The following is a 21151-nucleotide window of genomic DNA, read 5'->3' on the forward strand; positions in this document are numbered from 1 at the left end:
TTACAGAATCTTGGAAATATTTTTTAATACCTATTAATATCTCAATTGGGGCAATTTTAATTTTTCCATTGTTACAAAGTAAGTGACTACAGGGGGCCAGGCAGGTGATTGAATGAAATAGACTGGCTATAAAAAGGAAAGCCATATTATTCATGTACTGATACATGGTAGCAGGCAACAGGGAGCAGTGGGGACTGTGGCAAACTGGGCCAGGGAAGGTGGGGGCCTGTATTCTTCTTAGGAGGCAAAGCTGGCCACTGAGCTCCAGCTGGTTACCATGTGGGAATATAGGCCTAGTGTTGCCAGATTGCCTGAGTTTTAACAGAGGAGCTAAAAATTCATATTTTTATTTGAAATAACCTGATTTTTAAGTGTTGGTAACTGATAGACTTTTTCCCAAACACTTCAGACCTATTTTATTTCAGACCTAAAAAATCTTATTTTGCCAGTGAGCCCCCTGATTTGCAGCTTTTGCTTTAGAATACCCTACGAATCTGCAAACGAATAATTAGATTATTCTTTCAAAATTCATCTTCAATGAGGGGGCATCTTTCCGTAGAGAGTTGGTATGAACTTGAAGCAAGAACACAGGCCTGAGTGTCAGGAGGCCTATGTGCTAGACCTCGATCTGTGACCCACTACTAATAATAGCTTAGAAAAGTCATTTAAATCTCTGGATCTCAGTTTCTACTTTTGCAAAACTTAGGAATCAGACTAGATATTGTCCTGTGAGATAAACTTATGGAAAAACAAAACCCACAGTCAGATAAGTTTGGGAAATAGCACATACTTGATGAGTTTCTTGAGTCAAGCAATACACGTCAAAAATAAAGTTTCTGGGAGAACCTTCAGTTAGGAATTATCCAACTTTGTTTAACTGTTGTGTCAATTGAGATGCTTTCTACTGCAAGAAGCAGAAACCTCAACTCAATTTTAAACAATGAAGACTTTGTTACTTAAGTCACTACAAATGTCCTAAGGTGGGCAAGTGATCAGACATAGTTCAATCAGCTAATCGGCATTCTAGATGCAGCACTTAGCATTCCTTTTCATTCAGTTCCCCTCTGTGCTATTTTTGCCCTCAGGCAGATTTCCCTCATGGTAGTGAGATGGCTGCAGCTGCTCCAGCCCTCACATCTGCATATAGTAACCCACAAAGGGAGAAAGAAAAGCGCTTCTGGAAGCATTCTTGGAAGCTCCAGGAAACTTACTCCTCAGTTCTTCCTCATCTCAGTGACCCCAGTGGGTCACATGCCCATCCCAGAACCAATCCCTGTGAGCAGGAGATGAGATTATGCTAATTAGATTATACTTGAACCACAGAGCCCAGCATGAAGTTCACTGCCTTGAAAGCATATCGGCTACCCAGGGGAAGATGAAAAACTAATGAAAAAATGAGATAGTGTACAAGAGAAGGAAGAACAGATGTTAAAGAGGCCACCTGCATGTCCTTAACTCCATCCCCTTTAAATATTTTTGATCTTCAACTCCTTGTGAATTGCTTTCCACCCATTAATAGGAACAGACACACTCTGGGATTCTGTAATGTGTATCCCTAAAGTTTTTCCAACTCTGAAGTGGCTTAATTCTATGAAAGATCCTGGAATAGAAAGCAAGAATGTGCTAGATAACTGTTATTATCTTAACTGATTGTCCTGAAGAATGTTTCCTTTTCCTAAATATCAATGATTTTTGACAGAATGTCTGGCAGAGAATACAAAATCTGAGAGGACAGTTATTTTTTTTTCCTGAGAAGCAACATAGAAGCTTATATCCCAAACACTAGCTCTATCCATGTTGTCTCAGATTCACACATTTGAGAAAGTGATGTCAAATGTCTTCATTTTTGTGCTGTTGAATACAAAGGCCCTAAGAATTTTGCTCAGCCTAATCCCATGCATCACCCAGCCTGGGCTTGTTTCTACTGTGAGAAAATCTTTTTGCAAACAGCAGAAGCCTTGTTAACAGAATTACAATCCTGTTAAAGCATTTTCTTTTAATATAGCGACTGTGCTTGTGGTCTAAAGGTGACCCATTAATCAGATTTATGGAATGACTTCAAGGAGAGATTAGCTTCAGGATTTTATTAGCTTGGTTTCTCCTAGGGCTTAGTTTAATGAATCTAGAAGCCATACCCAGCAAGAGATTTGTGTTTTTCCATCCAGCTTAGTAAATTTTTATTTGTATTCAGAAAACCTGCAATAATGAAGCAGGAGTGTGAACCAAGGCAATCCATGATGGAAGATTTTTGTCCCCACATTGTATTGTAGCAGAAGCCTTCCAGTGTTTGGGTCAGTGCACGCTTATTAATCTGCTCAGCCAGTCCTAATTCAGGATCAAGCGTGTGTGCACCAACATGGAGCCCCTGGAGGGGCTCTCAGTCCAGAGATCACGAGGAACTTGTAAACAGCTACAGTGTCCCCTGCCTGTGTAAAAAGGGCTGCATGACACATCTGCCTGCCAAAAACATCCAAGCCGAGGGAAGCCTTCCCTGAAGAGGTGACATTTCAGGAGGGCGTTGAAGGATGAGCAGCGTTCAAATAAGCAGAGTAGACGTGTTCCAGCTCACAGCCTGTTCAGGTGTCAGCTCAGGGTTGTATGTGTGACTTACGCTGGTATCAAAAAGACCAGGACTGAGAAATGTTAGGAATTTAGGAGATGAACAATTCAGATTAGAAATTTAAATTCTGACTTTTTACCAAGAGTTGGAGATTCTCTTCTGTGCATCAGGTGACCACTATAACAAAAATAATTCCAGATGCCGCAGGATTGCAGCCAGCCTTCTGGCAGCATGGCGCTGAGAGCCTGGTTCCCCGCAGTGGCAAGTTCTGCTGGAGAGGACGGACGCCGGGCCGGCCATTTGTTGTTATTTGTGTCGATCGCTTTCTGTGCCAGTGCCCCAACAGGAAAGGCTGAGACCGAGGAAGCCAGAGGTCCTGATCCTGGGCCTGTCACCAATTAACTCCATGACCTAAATGAAGCCGCTGAACAGTCAGGGCCCCATTTGTCTCATCTTTAAATAGTGATCATAACCTCTCTACAGTATATTTTGTGAACAGATATGCAGATGACACACAAGAGGGCTTGGAAGTAACAGAGGTACAGAAACAACTAGATGAAGCAACACCACAAGAGAGTGTGTAAAGCATTCTCAACAAGGACATTTAAAATGTGACGTCTTACTGGATGCTTGGCCTCATACCTGGGCTTGTCTCAGAACTGCTGCTCGATGTGTGGGCGTTGAGCCTCAATTTCAACATCTGTACGATGGGGCCAGTATCAGCGCTATCTCCCAAGGTCATGTGCATCGAATAAGATAATCCTTACAAACCATTTAACTCGGTGCCTGCACCATAATTAGCACTAAGTATTTTTTTTTTAATTTCTAATTGTTTCAACTCTAGTTTTTTCAATGAGAGGCCCACCCTGTGCTTTTATGTTTCTTGCTATGGTCCCCAGTCATACAAGGGAGGAATTGCTTATTTTATTGGTGAAAGTCAAGGACATTCATTGAGCCACATTTACTGGTAGACAGGATAACAGTGTTTCACTTGCACAATATTTTTTTATTATTATTACGGAGGTATAGTCAGTTACAGTCAGTGTGTCAATTTCTGGTGTCCAGCATAAGGGTAACAGTGTTTTAAAAGCAACAACCTATGCTCTGCTCTCGCATTTCTCTTCTCTTCCTCGTGGCAGAATTTAAAATCCGAATTTGGGAAGTCCCTCTAGAGTGTAGACCTCTTTCCCCAGCTCCCCTTCCGCAGCACACCTGAGCACACCCAGACCAAAACTGAGACGGAGTCAAGGGATTTAGGTGGGCTCATGCAGCTCGGAGCCTAAGCCACTTCTCCCAACACAGCTTCTAACCTGGAATGTGCATTAGAATATACTGTACAGCTATTTACATAGAAGCTATTTGGTCCCCTTGCAGCTATTATTTTCCTCCACATAACATCTCTCTAGGAAACCCAAAGGGGATGAGATGATTGACAAGGCAGAATTCAGGCCTTACCAGGGCCATCCTAACACCAAAATAGAGCCGTAAATTCTTCACCCTAAACTGCATCCTGGGGCTGCTGCAGGTGTTAAACAATGCATGTAAAATGCTTAGCATAGTGCCTGGCACTCAGTAGCACTCAGGAAATGTCAGCTCGAATGTTGCTAAGGAGAATTCTATAACCTTGATAACCAGGGTCGCCAGGAGCTTGACCTGAAGAGAGTAAGAAAGGAAGACCATTGGCTGGGGTTGGGAACCGCATGAGAGGAGACAAACTCTCCACCATAGAACTTAGCACATAACACAGCAAAGTAGGCCTGGGGGAAGAATCTGAAAAATGCGGGCAACAGAGAAACACGCAGTGTCATTTGAAGCATGACTATGAAAAGTGCCGCTGGCTGGAGTTTACAGACCAACAGACCGCTGCCTCTGTCCATCCTGCGGGTCTTGGCTCTGCAGGCTCCTCTCCGAAGCGCCCATTTTTGCAGGTGCCCTCCCCGATCTCACTGCCTCACCCTGTGCTCAGAGCAGGCCGTAAACTGTTTGGGCCCATGCAGCTTGTCATTTCAGGATGGAATGCTTTGGGCTCTCCCCCAGACTCGGTGGGTGGAAGAGCCATAAAACAAGAACTCAGGTGTCCCTGAAGCTCTGCACTCATGCCAACGAGCATGATTTGTATTTCGGCGGGTGGGGATTTATAGCCTCCGCTTCTCCATGATGGAGCTCACAATTTCGAAAGCTGAGTCTCCCGTTCTCAACCCAGCCTCGGTTCTGTCGATGTGTCCAGATTCAGAGTCTTCATCTGCTTTGTAGTTCTCCCTTGAACAGAACCAAGAGACCCCTCTGAGCCATGAAGGTCCCCCAGCTGTCACTCGTCAGCCCTGGTTGACATGCCTATGTGACCTTACCCAAGTTAGATAACCTTTCCGAACCTAAGTTTCCTCATCTGTGAAACAGAGACAATACTAATAACAAAAGTCGTTTCATCATTAGGCAGCTAAATGGTAATGTGGGTTAAATGCTGGGCTTATTATAGGCACTCGATACATGTAAGCTTTATAATATTGTATTATATCATATAATATTATATCATATCACAGCTCATGATGTCTTATATATTATGATATCATTATTGGAAGTCTCCACTGGTGTGTCTGTAACAAAAAGAGGTAGATCAGATGTCAAAATGACTTAAGGCTGGGAAAAGCTTCTCTCCTACTGCCTCATGTTGAAGACAAATCTACAAGGAATCGGTTACTAAATATTTACTCAACACTCCCCTATGTGCTCAACACCATAACAGAACCCATGTGGGTGCAGAAATGTAAGACCCAGGGTCATCCCAGCTCTCGGCAAGCTTACCACACAGTTGAAAATAAAAGATGCATGAAACAATTAGGCCTCCAGGTGATAATGAAGCCACATACATGCCTCGATGATACAACCCACGAGCTGCTGATTTGAGGCTTCAGGCTTCCCATCCTCACCCTCAAGGCTCTCCAGATGTTACCCAGGCATCCTCAGGATAGTCAGTATCTTCGGGTCCCCCAATATTTTCATCCAAGCGAGGGGTCCAAGTCTCCTACCACTCCTGTGGCCTCAGCTGTTTCTTTCTGGAACTTCCCTGAGCCTAAAGCCCTCCTCACTGTGATGTGTAGCCAACAAGTGGGGGCAAAAGCAAGGAATAGCCAGGTGGGGAGACAGTGGCACCCACTGCTGTCTGCCCCAGGCCTCTGCTGCCTTTAGTGCAACTCCTTTCCCTTCTGTTCTTTTTCCATTTTGCGGGGCCAGGTCGGGGCAGCAGCCACGTGACCTTTTCTCCCTTTTCAGTTTCTTCCCTCTCTTGCCAGGCTCCTCCTTGAGCCAAAAAACTCCACCACAACAGCTCGTGAAAACAGACCACACGCTCCCTCCACAGCAGTGACCCTGTGTTGCTTCAAGCCAATAATAACTGTGATGATGGTGATAATATCAGCAGCAAATGCCATTTACTCTAAGGTCCTTGGACACTTTTCAGATATTACTAAACTCTCACTTAAACCTGTACAATAGACTTATGTGTCCATTTGAGAGAGAAATAAACTGAGGGTCAGACAGTTCAGCAGTGGATTCAAGGTCACATTATGTGTGTAAGAGGTAGTTCCTGGTTTTAGCCAGGCTTACGTGACTCCAAAGACGGTAACCACCCTGTGATATTGCACACACTGTCAGAACAAAGACAAGTGGGTGTTACAAGTATTCCTGAACCAGCCACAGGACCCTTGACTCTTCCTTGGAGCCATGGAAAGAATAGAGGTTCCAACCCAAATTTTGTGGCTATACACCTTGGCCAGGTCAGTCTCCTCACCTGAAATGGAGATTTATCAAATTTCCTCCAGCCCTGATTTTTTTTTTAATTAAGACTTTATTTTTTTTAGAGCAGTTTCAAGTTTACAGTAAAATTGAGAGGAAGGTACAGAGATTTCCCATAAACTGGCCCCCACACATGCATAGTTTCCCCAATTATCAACCAAAGTGGTCCATTTGTTATAACTGATGACCCAACATTGAGACTTTATAGTTGCCCAGAGTCCATAATTTACGTTACAGCTCACTCTGGGTATTATACGTTCTGTGGGTTTGGTCAAATGTATGTGTCCACCATTGTGGTATCGTACAGAATAGTTTCTTTTCTTTCAAAATCCTCTGTGCTCCACTCCTTCATCCCTACCCACCGCTCAACCCCTGGAAATTACTGATCTTTTTACTATCTCCACAATTTTGCCCTTTCCAGAACATCTGATAGTTGAAATCATACCGCATCTGGCCTTTTTAGATTGGTTTCTTTCACTTAGCAATGTGCATAGAAGATTCCTCCATGTCTTTTCATGGCTTTGCTGGCTCACTTCTTTTTAGCTCTCAGTAACGTTTCATTGTCTGGAGGCACCACAGTTTATTCATCCACCTATTGAACATCATCTGTTTGCGTCCAAGTTTTGGAAATTATGAATATAGCTGCCATGAACTGACATGTATGGGTTTTTTGTGGACATAAGTTTTTAACTCCTTTGAGTAAATAGGAGCAGAATCGCTAAGTCATATGTTAAGAGTATGTTTGGTTTTATTAGAAACCACCAAATCGCCTTGCAAAGTGGCCGTGCCATTGTGCATTCCTACTGACAGTGTGTGAGAGTTCCTTTTGCTCCACCTCCTCACCAGCAATGGGTGGTGTTAGTGTTCCTGATCTGGAGCGTTCAAATAGGTGTGCAGCAGTACCTCATTGTAATTTGCATTCCCTGATGACTTACAACGTAGAGCCCTTTCCATGCTTACTTGACTATCTATGTATCTTCTTTGGTGAGATGTCTGTTCAGTTCTTTTGTCCATTTTTTAATTGAGTGGTAAGTTTCCTTATCTTGAGTTTAAAGTTCTTTGTATATTTTGAATCACAACCCTTTATCAGACGTGTCTTTTGCAAAACACACCTTTTCTCCCAGACAGTGGCTTGTCTTCTCATTCTCTTAACATTGTCTTTCACAGAACAGAACGTTTTAATTGTAATGAAGTCCAGCTTATCAGTGACTTCTTTCATGGATAGTGCCTTTGGTGTTTTAGCTAAAAAGTCATCGCCATACCCACGGCCATCTAGGTTTCTTGCTATGGTGTCTTCTAAGAGTTTTATAGTTCCACATTTTACATTTAGGTCTGTGATCCATTTTGAGTTAATTTTTGTGAAAAGTAGAAGGTCTGTGTCTAGATTCATTTTTCTCTTGCATGTGGATGTCCAGTTGTTCCAGCACCGTTTGTTGAAAAGACTGTCTTTGTTCAGTTGTGCTACCTTTGCTCCTTTGTCAAAGGTCAGTTGACTATAATTATGTGAATCTATTTTTGAGCATTTCATTCTGTTCCACTGATCTATTTGTCCATTCTTTGGCCGATACCACACTGTCTTGATTACTGTAGCCTTACAGTAAGTCTTAAAGTTGGATAGTGTCAGTCCTCCACCTTTGTTCTCTTTCCACATTAGGGTGGCCAGTCTGGGTCTCTGGCCTCTCCCTATAAACTTTAGAATCACTTTCTCAACACTCACAACAGACCCTGCTGGGCAGTCCTGATTTTCAGGATATATTTTTCTGGCAGTTTGCCCAGCACCCAGCACCCAGAACCCTTAGTCTTTAATAGGCTGAATTTGGGTCCCACTTTCCTGGGCTTCGGGAAAATGTTTGGATTTTCAGAGTTTCGTGTGTCTGCACTTTGTATGCCTGAGCTCAGTTCACGAAATGTAATCACAGACGTAAAGTGGGTATCCCAGTAGCATGAAGAAGAAAATGCTGGGGCTGGCAGTGGTGGTTAGCCCTCACCGTAACTTTAACAATCCTTGTCACCATCATCATCAAAGATGCTTGTATTCACTGAGTACTTACTAAGTGCCAAGCCAAGAGCTCAGTCCCTTACATGGGTCGTGTCACTGCTCCCTTCAGTAACCCTCTAAGGCAAATAGTCATATTGCCTTCAGCTGAAGAGGTTACTCCCCAAGAGTTTAAGTAACTTGGTCACACAGGTAGTAAGCAGTGAAGCTGAGATTCAACCCACTCTTATCTGCTGCGCTGCCTGCATTCTCCCTGGCATTCGCCCTTCACCCTGGGGTAGCAGCATGGACCAGTGTGGGCCGGACATTGGAGCTTCCTGAAGGCCAGTTCCCCTCATCATCCTACACTGAACAGGAATTCGCACAATTAATCCTCCTGACAGATCCCCTCGATTCCTGCTCCTTGAAAGCGTTTTTATGAAACCCACACAGTACTTGAGAAACGGAACCTTAAGCACCCTCTCCTCCTCTGTTTCCCCCTTTCACCTGCTTTCCCTTGGGATCCAGTTGGTTATAAACCTCTCTTGCTGTTTATTTACCTCTTAATCAGCCCTGTCTCCTCTCGGAATGCCGGTTAGCACCGCACCGCTTAATTTCTCCCCGAGGCAGAATCTGCCAGATGGAGTCTTCGTCACAAGCCACCCTGATTTGCCTTGTTTTTAAATAGCAGTGAACATGCCACGAAACTAAAATAACAATCAGTTCCCAGGTGTGGACTCACTGAGCAGGGAAACAATCAAGTGTGTGTGGACGTGTCCACCGGGGCAGCTGTTCCAAACGGGCTGGATTCACAAGGGAACGACTCCCACAGGTGGCTCCCCGCCAGCTGCTGGCCACATCTGGGCGCCACTCAGCGCAGCAGCTCGCCTGCTTTTCTGCATCAGCTGGGTTCAGCCACTCATCACCTCCTGGGGCTGGACGCCCCCCAGCTCCCAGGCTCCACACCTCTACCTTTTCCACGGCTATGTTCCTGATGGTTGAGGAGACAAAGCAGGCCCCAGAGGATCAGGAAACCAGCACAGAGCAACCAGGGCAAGGAGGAAATGTCCCTATGGCTTTTTTTTTTTTTTTTTTTGATCCCTAAAATTCCTACAAAACCTGACTCTGATTCTATACCATGACTATGTTTGTGTTAATATAAATATAATTTTTCAAATTTTGTACCAGCTAAATTATTAAACTATGTCCCCCCCCAAAAAAAATGTTTTTGAACGCCCCCAAATCATGTTGTTTATGCAGCTTTCATAGTCCTAGACACACATGGCAGGACGTGGGTCTGGAGAAAGGTGTGCCTCTGAGACACGCAACCCGGACATGGGCAACCTCTCTTTTGGGGAGGATGAGCCTCCAGCAGGGACGGAGTGTTTCTTCACCACCACGTCATCCTGATAAAGAGAAGACTGCATCTTAAGGAAAGACAGAGGTGGTTATTCGTAACACAGCAGTGACCTCCCTGGGATCCAAGGATTAATAGAAAGAAGACAGAGACTGGTCGGACTTGCAGCTTCTCATGCGGTCCTGTCGATCTTGGGTTACCTCCTATCACGGTGGAAGAGCGATCCTGTCATGCGCAAGGCAGCCCAGATTCCAGCACAAACAGACACAGTGACATGCTCAGATGGGGCTCAGCATCGTGGAGAAAAATAGTAAAGGAGAGCCTGCCTCTGCAAACCTGGCTGGGCTCAGAGACACCCAGCTGCGAGCCAGCGGTGCTTAGTTAAAACGACCACCTGTGGAATTCTTGTTTGGTCCCAGATCCCACATTTAAAGAGGAAACTTCCCAAACACTGCCTTAGACAGAAGAACCCTCAGCTCTAGGACAGATCCTGAAACTGTGTCACATGCAATAATTGAGGGCACTTGGAAAGTTAAATTTGACTTGGCAAGTCCAAAAGGCTTTGGAGGACACCTGATGAATACTTTAAAATATTTTTTTAAGTGGTAGAAGATGGGATAAATCAGGTTGCCTAGGGGAGGAGAATTAGTTCAAAATTTGGCCAATCAGAAGGAAGACTGTATGTTTGAAAAAAAAAAAAAAAGAAGTCAGACTGTAAAAATGGGAGCTCTTGGAAATGGACAGCGATGCCCTGGGTTGTAGCAAGTCATTTTGCTGGAAGTGGAACGTCTGACGCTGCTGTACCACCCAGGGGGAGAGAGCAGAATGGTTTTGAGGAGGTGGGATATCCAAGTAGTGAAAACTGGGGTTTGGGGTCCAGTTGGACCCAGACTCAGGTTCCAGCTCTGTGTTTGTAAGACCTGAGGAAATTTTTCCTGAACCCTCTGTTTCCTCATTGTGAAATGGGGATGACATCTCCTCTAGTGGGTCATCACACAAGTAAATGGGAAGTATAAACTAACACTAGTGCTCGGCACGGAAGCAACACTAAGTTCACAATAGTTGCTCCTCCTCTTACTCCCTGGGCTTGATACATTGGACGGGAAGAGAAAGTGCGTCCTTCCCTCAGATTTCTTTAGCCCTCCGACTCCGATCACTGTGGGGCCCATCCTTTCAAAGTTCCTGGCGCTTTCTTGCTGGTTTCCTATTGGCTGTTCCAGCACCGCTCCAGACCTTCCCTGATTCCCTGACAGCGGTCTGTATCCTCACCTCTCCTACTCATAACGAGAAGCGATCTTTCCTATACTCCAGTTCTTTGTGACCCTGCTTTCCGCGGCGATAGCTGGGTATTCTGGGAAGTGATGTGTATTAAGAATATGATGCTAATGTGACAATTTAATAAAACGCTTTAAATTTTTTTCTCCTACTAGAGAGTAAGGGTTGAGTACAACACCCAGTCAACAGCCGGCAGCCAGAAGTCTATGTGGTCAGACGAGAGATCTTTTGCTAGTGGGATTCTGTAGACAGACCATGCTTAGCTTTTCTAGAGATGACGACAGTGGTTGTTTGGCACAAGAAGGAAGAAAAGTCTGTGACAGGCTGACTGGGGGATATTTAAGTATAGCTGGGACCTGTTTCCATCCACTCATTAATGTTCTGTAGACCCTTAAGATTCACTCCTGTCTTTCTCTCTCCCAAGAAAAGAGCAGGGCTACATGCAGAGGCGCTGGAAGGATGTGCGTGTGGGAGACTTCATCCAAATGCAGTGCAACGAGATCATCCCCGCGGACATACTGCTCCTCTTTTCCTCGGACCCCAGTGGGATCTGCCATCTGGAAACTGCCAACTTGGATGGAGAGACGAACCTTAAACAGAGGCGTGTGGTGAAGGGCTTCTCACAGCAGGTAGGGCTCTTTCTAAGATCTTCAATCGGAAGGGCAAAGGGATGAAGCCAGCCACTGCTCCTGGAAAAACAGATCTAATTTGGGGGGCAGAGGAGAAAGTAAGCAGACACCTCCTTTTCCCAGGCGCTCGCGTACGCTTAATCTTCCCAACAACAAGCTGAGAGGGATGTGATCCCCTCGGCACAGACGGGGAATCTGAGACTTAGAAAAGGTAACTTGCTGAAGGCTTCAGAGCCATAAATGGAGACCCCCACCCCACCCCACCCCACCCATTCAACTGAAGAAACCATGCTCTCTGCTCTAAACCAAGGAGTCAAGTATCTGTTCAGTTACTCTTGGGACCAACCCACGTCTCTGTGCTTGTCCAGTCCCCGCTCATCCTGCCCAGGTCAGCTCCAGCAACTTCTCCCTCCACAAATTTTCTCTAGGACTCCTCTGACCTCAGCGTAAATGGCAGCAAGGTGTCATCAACTGGTTTTCCATTTGTGTGTATCTTACCTTGTCAACAGCACTGAAACCTCTTTGGGGACAGGGAGCCATCAGCATTTTTATTTAACCCCCACGCTTAGGTGTATGAGACCTTGGACATCGCGGAGAAGGCATTATTGTTGGGTGGTTAAGAGCCCAGCCTCTCGAGTCTGACAGAACTGAACTCAAAGGCAACTCCACCATCCATTCTCTGCCTCACCTTAGGCGAGGCACTCACACCTTCATTCTCTCATCTTGAAAATGGGAACAGAAAGTACCCTCTCGAGACGGTGTTTCTGAAGACCAGGTGATGCATACGTGAATTACTTAGCATGAAGCCAGGCACGTGGTGAGAGACCAGTAAATAAATAGTTGTCAGTAAATATCAGTGGTGTTCATAGGCAGCCTGTGTTGACTGGTTAAAACTGGGTGTGATGCTCCAATTTTCTCTTCTTTTCTTTGTAACATTTTTTATTGAGTTATAGTCAGTTTACAGTGTTGTGTCAATTTCCAGTGTACAGTGCAGTTTTCCAGTTATCCATGAACATACATACATTCATTGTCACATTTTTTTTTTTTGCTGTGAGCTACCACAAGATCTTGTATTTATTTCCCTGTGCTATACAGTATAATTTTGTTTATCTATTCTGCATATGCCTGTCAGTATCTACAAATTATGAAATCCCAGTCTGTCCCTTCCAATCCCCCGCCCCCTTGGCAAACACAAGTTTGTATTCTATGTCTATGAGTCTGTTCTCTTTCTGGCTTACTTCAGTTAGAATGACATTCTCTAGGGACATCCATGTTGCTGCAAATGGCATTATGTTGTCGCTTATATGGCTGAGTAGTATGCCATTGTATAAATACACCACATCTTCTTTATCCAGTCATCTGTTGATGGACATTTAGGCTGTTTCCATGTCTTGGCTATTGTAAATGGTGCTGCTATGAACATTGTGGTGCAGGTGTCTTTTTGAAGTACGGTTCCTTCTAAAACTATGCGCAGGAGTGGGATTCCTGGGTCATATGGTAAGTCTATTCCTAGTCTTTTGAGGAATCTCCACACTGTTTTCCATAGTGGCTGCACCAAACTGCATTCCCACCAGCAGCGTAGGAGGGTTCCCTTTTCTCCACAGCCTCTCTAGCATTTGTCATTTGTGGACTTTTGAATGACGGCCTTTCTGACTGGTGAGTGGTGATACCTCATCGTAGTTTTGGTTTGCATTTCTCAAATAATTAGTGATATTGAGCATTTTTTAATGTGCCTATTGATAATTTGTATTTCTTCCTTGGAGAATTGCTTGTTTAGGTCTTCTGCCCATTTTTGAATTGAGTTGTTTGTTTTTTTCTTATTAAAGTTCCCCTTGAAAGGGTTGATTTCCTATCTGGTACCTTTCTCTACTCATGGAAAAGAATAAAATTCTATTCCTTTTATTCACTCCGCCAGCCTGTGGCTGAGGAGAAATTGGTTGAATTAGGGGATTGAGAGGAAAGAAGGCAAACACTTCATTCCTCAGAGAGTCTCGTGAGCTCACGGTTAGTATCTAGACAGAAACGTCTCAAGAGTAGGCAACCTGTCGCACCTCCCTTTGCCCCTCTCAAAGCTCTGGAGAAACAGTGCTCACAAAATTGCTTTTGTGTGATAGATTCAGTCCTCGGAAGTCTGTTCTGTCATCCTTACAATGGGAGTAATACAAATAGCTCTCCCAAAGTGTTGCTGTGAGATTCAGATGAGGTAAGGAGAGCAGGGAACACGATGAAGGGTGTGCTGCTTCATTAGATCCATAGTCAGTGGTCTACTGCTGCCTCCTTGGCTGCAGCCTCTAGACTGGGAATGGAAACCACCATGACCACCTTGCAATCACCTTGTTTATTGTTGTGACAGTGGCTCAGCCCTCCCAGTGGTGTCCAGGCTCTGCTTGAGTCGATCATGGCCCCGGGGCTTGGTGTCTGAGTTTTCTCTCCTTTGCTTGTCCTTGTCACACTCACCCTATCACCTCAAAGTGGCAGGGCAGAAGCTAAGTTCACAAAGCCATTCTACACACAACAGCAACCTACTTCTTGGCTCAGGGCCTTGTGAGCAAAGGTTTTCAAACCTTCTTAGCCGTAACTCATGGTGAGAAATACGCGTTGCGCACATCCACGCCCACGTGGATATGTGTGTGAGTGTAAAATTGCCACCTCAATCCCATTGCATGCAAAGCACTCTGAAACTTCCCCTTCTATGCTTTTTCTGTAAAAATTTTTTTGATTGGATTTTTAAATTTTTTATTTATTTTATTTTATTTATTTTTTAAATGGAGGTACTGGGGATTGAACCCAGGTCCTCAAACATGCTAAGCATACACTCTACCACTGAGCTACACCCTCCCCACCCCCAGTCTATTCTATTGAGTTTTTTTTTAAAAAACATTCTGGAAGCAGCGAAACTTGTATGTGTTTACAGATCTCTCCTTCAGCCTCCCCACTCAAACATCCCCACCACAATTCTGAGTCTTTTGAGTCTCTTGGGCATGTTATTTTGGTGGTGTTGAGTTTCACCCAGTGGCAGCACTCCCAAGGTTTTCCTTGTATGTTAATTAGTCAAATAGTTTGGGATTTGACTCGAATGAAGAGCCGGATGAAAGGGTCATTCACAGGCCACTGCTATAAACCAGCCAATTCAATTTAATCACATCCCTCAAGCTCGGACCCAAATTCTCCTAGGATACTTGGTGTAATGATTTACCCGAAAAAAAAAAAAAAAGAAAAAGAAAAAAGAAAAGAAAGATAAATTCATGTGTGAAGAGAATAAGATTTATTTGAGTTTGAAGGTTTCCAGAATTTTCCAGTCTATTTAAATTCTTGATTCCCCCCTCACTTTGCTTAAGTGTGCTTTTCCATTTCTGTAAGAATGATGATGATACTATAATGATAATGCACTTACACTTTCTTAAAGTCCTTATACACATAAGGTAAGTGAGGCACCAAGAAATGAAGTAACTTGTCTAAGGTCATTGAGCTGGGAAGTGTTGGAAGCAGGATTCAAAGCCAAGTTTGCCCAGAGTCCAAGCTCTTAAGGTTTTTGAAGTAGGTCATCCCCCTGGTCCATTGACTATCACCCAGAGTCTACCCAGGGGTACTTACTTGAAGCACACATTTAACATTTTCAATACTTTTTTCCACACATATGTAGCAAGTAGCAGGAGAAATAAAGGCAGGCTTAGCCAGCTCCCTGGGGAGGAGGAATTTCAGCTGCTCTTTGCTGCCTTGCTTCTCCCTTACGTCTTCAGTGCAAAAAAGATTTCTGAATATGGATAGAAGTGTCTTCTGACTCTATACTATAGTATTTCTCAAATGTACTGGACAAAGATGTTGAGAGTGGTAAGAAAAAAATCTGTGTTGCAATATCAGATAAGATCAGAAGACAACAGGTTACCAGTTTTCAAATAGAGTGTCCTGCACAATTTCTCCGGTACTTTAATAAGCCCCAAGGAGGAAAGGGGGCAGGTACTAGGACGTAGGACTTCTAAATATTTAACCACAGAAAACCTTTGATTCCAAGGAACGTATCCCAGGAATTCTGCAAGAGAGGTGGGATCACAACTTAGAAATTTGTCTGAAATGCCTTGCAGGTGTTGAGGATGAATCATACTCATCACAGGGAGAAACTCTTTCAAATATACATGCATCCTTCCCCTTATCACCAAATTGTAATTTGCCGGGACTAAGGGAGGGGTCTGAGGCATGCATTTTTTTTTTAATTTATTTTTTTTAATGGAAGTATAGTCAGTTACTATGTGTCGATTTCTGGCGTACAGCATAATGTTTCAGTCATGCATATGCATACATGTATCTGTTTTCATATTCTTTGGGCATGCATATTTTTAAAATATTCTCCCAGATGATCTTAATATGAACCTACCACCATGTCCTTGAAAATCTGTATAAGGGAGGGAAGGTGCTACTTCCAAAAAAGCCCTCATTGCAATCATGAGAACAAAACCGCCACCTCTGAGCGTCTTACGTGTGCTTGTGCCTTGCTGGCATTGTCATTTGTCCTCACGACCATCCTGTGAGGTGGGTGTTAACTACTGCATCTGACGGTTGAAAAGCCTGAGGTCCAGAAAAGGCAGATTTCACCAGCTGTCTCAGAGAAGATTTTTAAACACCTGCAAATATGGTTTGTTTGGAAATTTATTACCTTCAATAATAGGTATTCATGGCTTTCATCAGCTTGTTACTCTCGTTGGCTGTGAGACTTTCACCTTTCCAGAAGGGTTTTTTGTGGGTTTTTGTTTTTGTTTTGTTTTTTTTTTTTTTTTTTTTGCTAATCACAGGGATTTCTAGAAACTCCCAACCCTACACCACTTGCCACACCCATGTTCGCCAGGATATTCTGTTAATTCACAGTCAATAAGACCAGCATTTCTCAAGCCGGAGTCCGCCAAACCCTTATTTCAAGAGATAGTTCTTTAAAAACAAGGTCCATGGTCAAGTCTGATAGGGAGGCCAGTGTCTTGTGGACCCGTCCTCGGGGAGGTTCCAGTGTACCGTCAACACGATAAGGTCTCAGAGAAGATCTGGAGGGAAGAGGCCAGTTAAACTTTCTTTAACCTTGAGCTTCCCAAACTTACTTAACCTTGGGACCATTTTTGGCACAGCAGTTGTCAGCCTTCCTATGGAAATTTGAGGAGCATGTTAGTCTGCATGGTACGGAACGCACACGATCACGGAGGTGAGGAGTGACGAGGAGGCGTCCTCACGGCGTAGGCAGCTCATTCTTCCCTTCCCGTCCAGGGTCAGACGAAACGACACACCTGAAAGGGCTTCTCCAGAGGCTCTTCCTCCTGCGACACCACGTGTCATTCTCAAGGCTGCTGAGGAGTTAGCTTTAAAATCCTCTCCTCAGACTGCAACATGGGCCAAATCAGGTTTTTTGGTTTGGTTTTTCAACTGGAACTTTGATCGTGATAGGCTCTCTTTGAATTCACAAAATTATTGACTTATTCTTGAAATATTTATTCGCATTTCCCGTTGCTGGGCAAAAGGCAGAAAGAGAAGGAATGCAAAGCGAGGACTGTGGTAATGTCTGCCAAGCAGACAAGAGGACTTCACCAGAGAATTAAATGGCACAGTTTTCTCTTTGGGGATATTGTGAAACCTGAAATCTCTTCTTTAAAGGGATTTCCAAGATGGGCATTTGGAATTTAACACCTGAAAAGTATGTGCCACTTATTTTGGTAGATGGAACAGTTACCAAAGCCCAAGAATCAGAAATGAATTCTTGTAGTTAGTTTTTCAGAGCAATCATCCTTATTACCTTTTATCAGAACCATTGAAGCCCAACTGTTCCTGAAGTCTGTCAGATCATTTCCCAGTGATGACAAGGGACTTGCTCCACCAAGGAGACACGAACTAGAATCTTCAGCATCGCCTGGGAGCTTGTCAGGAATGCAAGCTTTCAGTTCAGTGGGAAATGTAGTTTCCTGGTGGATTTTATCACGAGACCTACCCTTAACGGGCTGTTCGGGATTTCCTGTAAGAATGATACTTAGTCCTTCTTCCGGTTTGTATTTCCCTCTGTGTTTGGCTTTGATCTCTCAAACCAGATTCTTTCATGTGGAAGAGAAAAGTGGCCCCAGGAAACCCATGTTTATGCCCCAACCCCCTAGAAAGGGACTCGGAATCTTCCCCGTTGTCTGGCTTAAAACGTCCCAGGCAGAGGGGCTGATCAGCCTAGCTGGTTTCATGTGCTCCCCACCCCCACCCCAGCCCAGTTAACTCTGGCCAGGGGGAAGGATTCTGTCCCTGGCATCCTCTGGTTGATGGCTGATACTGGCCTATGAGGCAGGAGAGCCCCGAACAGCACAGCAGTAAATACCCATTACGTCTGTTCTGCATCGGGGATACGTAAGCCTAACTGAGCGCAACCACGGTCATCTGTGCTTAAGGACAGGGGCCCAATGCCCTCTCTCCTACAGCCCCCAGTGGCATTCCCTCTCCCCAAAAAGCCCCTTCCTGTCTGCCCTTCCTCTGCCTGGGCAGCATTTCTCTGCAAGGTGCCTGCAGTGAATCCCTCCTTTGTGCTTTGTGCCAGGGACTGTTCTTGCCGCTCTCAGCCATGGTGCCTCCCTCTTTGTAGTTCATTCGGTAAATTCGTTTACTCGGCCAATGCCTGGTGAGGTCCTTCTGTTGCCAGACACTGCGTTAGGATTTGTCACTGTTGTTGCTATTATGGGATGACACGTTACGATCATATCTGCATAAGTAACTTTGTACAGAGTTCCTCAAACTGGAATTCATACTCTCTTCTTTCTGATCTCTTTTGCCCAAAACGAGGTATGAAACACTGGATCTCATGTCACCGTCTTGCATCTCAGTTATCCACAGCAAGAAAAAATGTGTACAGGAAAGTGTGTCTGTGCAGTGCTGGCTTCAGGAGCCACTGCCCACCTGGTGGCGGCCGCCTATATTCACAGCATCCCGCAATCACAAGTACTGACTGAATGCCTTCTTTGCACCAGGTGCTGTAGTGTGCCGGGGGGCGGGGGGGCCAAGTGTGGACAAGAGAGATACAGGCTCCAACAGGGATTGAAACAGACAGTTCTTAACAATTTCACAATTAATTGATTCCTTTTAGGAATGACAGAAGAAATCATTCTTCTTCCTGTATTTGCTTCACACGTGACCTGTGTCTTTGATATTGGAAAATGTCATGGGGCAGATTTCAAAATCAGATTTAGTGTTAGCTCTCAGTAAGAATCAGAGTGTTTGTCCTCTTAGAAAAAGGGAACACAGACTGGAAGGAAGCCTGAGGTAGAGTCTTTCTCCCGCAGCCCTCCAGCCCACCCTGTGCGCTTTTAGGGGAGTCACTGGGCAGGCAGGGAGACCCAGGCTGAGGCATATGCAGTTTCCTCACCTGAACTGGAGGAAAGTACCTTCCAGGCACCCTGTTGCAGATTATCTTGGAGAGAACTTTGACCAGGAAGCAGAAGGGTTATCAAGTGCTGGTCACTCTCATTAGTTTTCAGACAGGATTCCCAGAAGCCAGAGAGTTCATTTGCATGCCAGGGAGGAAACCTCAGTCCCTTGGCTCAGCAGCTGGGGCATGAAGAGCATTGGATTTTACCATTTATCCAAACTCGTATGCTTTTTTAAAAAAGTTCAAAAGCCACTTTAAATAGTGCTCTTCTAAGATTGCAGTGCATCCATTGTGTAGCAGCATGAATGGGCATGGGCTGTGTCCCCCAGGACCCCCAGTCCTTGCAGCATCCATGTGAGCTCGTGAGCCCATGCAGAGTCCGCAGATGGGTTACTGCTACTGCGTCACCCTCACCCAAGCATGGGGCGGGGGATGGGAGAGGATGGTCCTTCTAGCCATCCAGCCCAAGGGTTGTGTGTGTAGAAGAGGACTCTGGGAGCTTCACAGAACCTTGGCGTTCCCTGCTTCCACTCTTTTTTCTCATCCATCCCTGGCTCAGAGTTAAAACACAATAAATAAGTGCATTCTGTGTTGGAGGAAAGAGTTTTGTTGATTTCTCCTTCTTTAATTCGCAGAATCTCTCTTTTTTCTTTTTTTTTTTTTCTATTCTTTAATGCATTTAGTTCTTTTATGGTGGTGGTTTTTCTGTTCTTTTTCTTCCAGTTTCATTGAGATGTAATTGACCAACAGCATTGACTCAGCTGAAGGTGTGCAGCAAAATGATTTGTGCAGCATACATCATGAAATGATTACTACAATGAGTTCAGTGAACATCCCTCATCTCATATAGATACCAAATAAAAGAAAGAGAAAAAAAATTTTTTTTCTTTGTGAGAAAGACTCTTAGGATTTACTCTTTTACCAACTTTTATATATAACATTATAGCAGTGTTCACTGGATTAATCATGTTGTACCTTCCATCCCGAGAACTTATTTATCTTGTAACTGCAAGTTGGTACCTGTTACTGCCATTTCCCCCTCCCACCACCTCCAACCTCTGGTACCCATAAATCTGATCTCTTTTTCTATGACTTTGTTTAGTTGGCTGGTTGGTATTAAAGTGTAACTGACCTGCAACTACAACACTGTGTTCATGCTGGTGCACAACATAGTGATTCGATATTTCTACACATTACAAAATGATCACAAGTCTAGTTACCATCTGTCCCTATACAAAGGTGTTACATTATGACTGACCATACTTGCCATGCTGTACGTTTCAAACCTGTGACTCATTTAATATTTCTCAACTGGAAGTTTGTACTTTTTAATCTTTCTCATCCATTTTACTCTTCCCTCTACCCCCATCCTCTCTGAACCTATTTGTTCTCTGTTTCTATGACTCTGTTTCTGTTTCGTTATGTTTGTTTATTTGTTTTGTTTTTTTAAATTCCACATGTAAGTGAAATCATACAGTATTCATCCTTCTCTATCTAACATTTCACTTAGCATAATACCCTCTGGGACTATCCATGTTGCCACAAATGGCAAGATTTCTTTTTTTAAGGCTGAGTAATATTCCATTGTATACATACACCACATCTTCTTTATCCATTCATCTATCAATGGACACTTAGGCTGTTTTCATATCTTGGCTATTGTGAATAATGCTACAGTGAACATAGGGGTATAGCTATCTTTTCAAATGAATGTCTTCATTTTCTTCAGAAAAAACCCATGAGTGGAATTGCTGGATTATTTGGTAGTTCTATTAATTTTTTGAGAAAACTCCATGCTGTTTTCCACAATGGCTACACCAATTCACATTCCCACCAGTAGTGCCCTAGGGTTCCCTTTTCTCCACAGCCTCACCAACACTTGTTATTTGTTGTCTTTTTGATAATAGCCATTCTGACCCATATTTGGTGCTATCTCAGTGTGGTTTAGATTAGCATTTCCCTGGTGATTAGTAATATTGAGCATCTTCATGTGTCTATCGGCCCATCTGTATGTCTTCTTTGGGGAAAAAAAAATGCCTACTCAGGTCCACTGCCCAGTTTTAATCAGGTTCTTTGATTTGTTGAGGTTGAGTTGTATGAAGTCGGGTTTTTTTTTTTTTTAATATTTTGGACCTTCTCAGATATATCATTTGCAGATATCTCCACCATGCAGTAGGCTGCCTTTTCATTT

At 44.0% G+C, this 21151-nt stretch overlaps 1 protein-coding gene across 5 annotated transcripts in view; it reads left to right on the plus strand.

Annotated features, from left to right (window-relative positions):
- The window catches only part of ATP10B (ATPase phospholipid transporting 10B (putative)), a 282609-nt gene that overhangs the window by 182770 nt on the left and 78688 nt on the right, over positions 1–21151 (plus strand). For all 5 annotated transcript variants that reach the window (XR_006720747.2, XM_045508136.2, XM_010972219.3 and 2 more), the window contains one exon: positions 11384–11588. Coding sequence is in view for 4 of the 5 variants with exons in the window: in XM_045508136.2 (XP_045364092.2) it covers positions 11384–11588 (205 nt within the window). In the remaining variant the exon portion in view is untranslated. The remainder of the gene's footprint in view (positions 1–11383; positions 11589–21151) is intronic.

This window comes from Camelus bactrianus, chromosome 22, assembly GCF_048773025.1.
Source record: "Camelus bactrianus isolate YW-2024 breed Bactrian camel chromosome 22, ASM4877302v1, whole genome shotgun sequence".
Taxonomy (NCBI): domain Eukaryota; kingdom Metazoa; phylum Chordata; class Mammalia; order Artiodactyla; family Camelidae; genus Camelus; species Camelus bactrianus.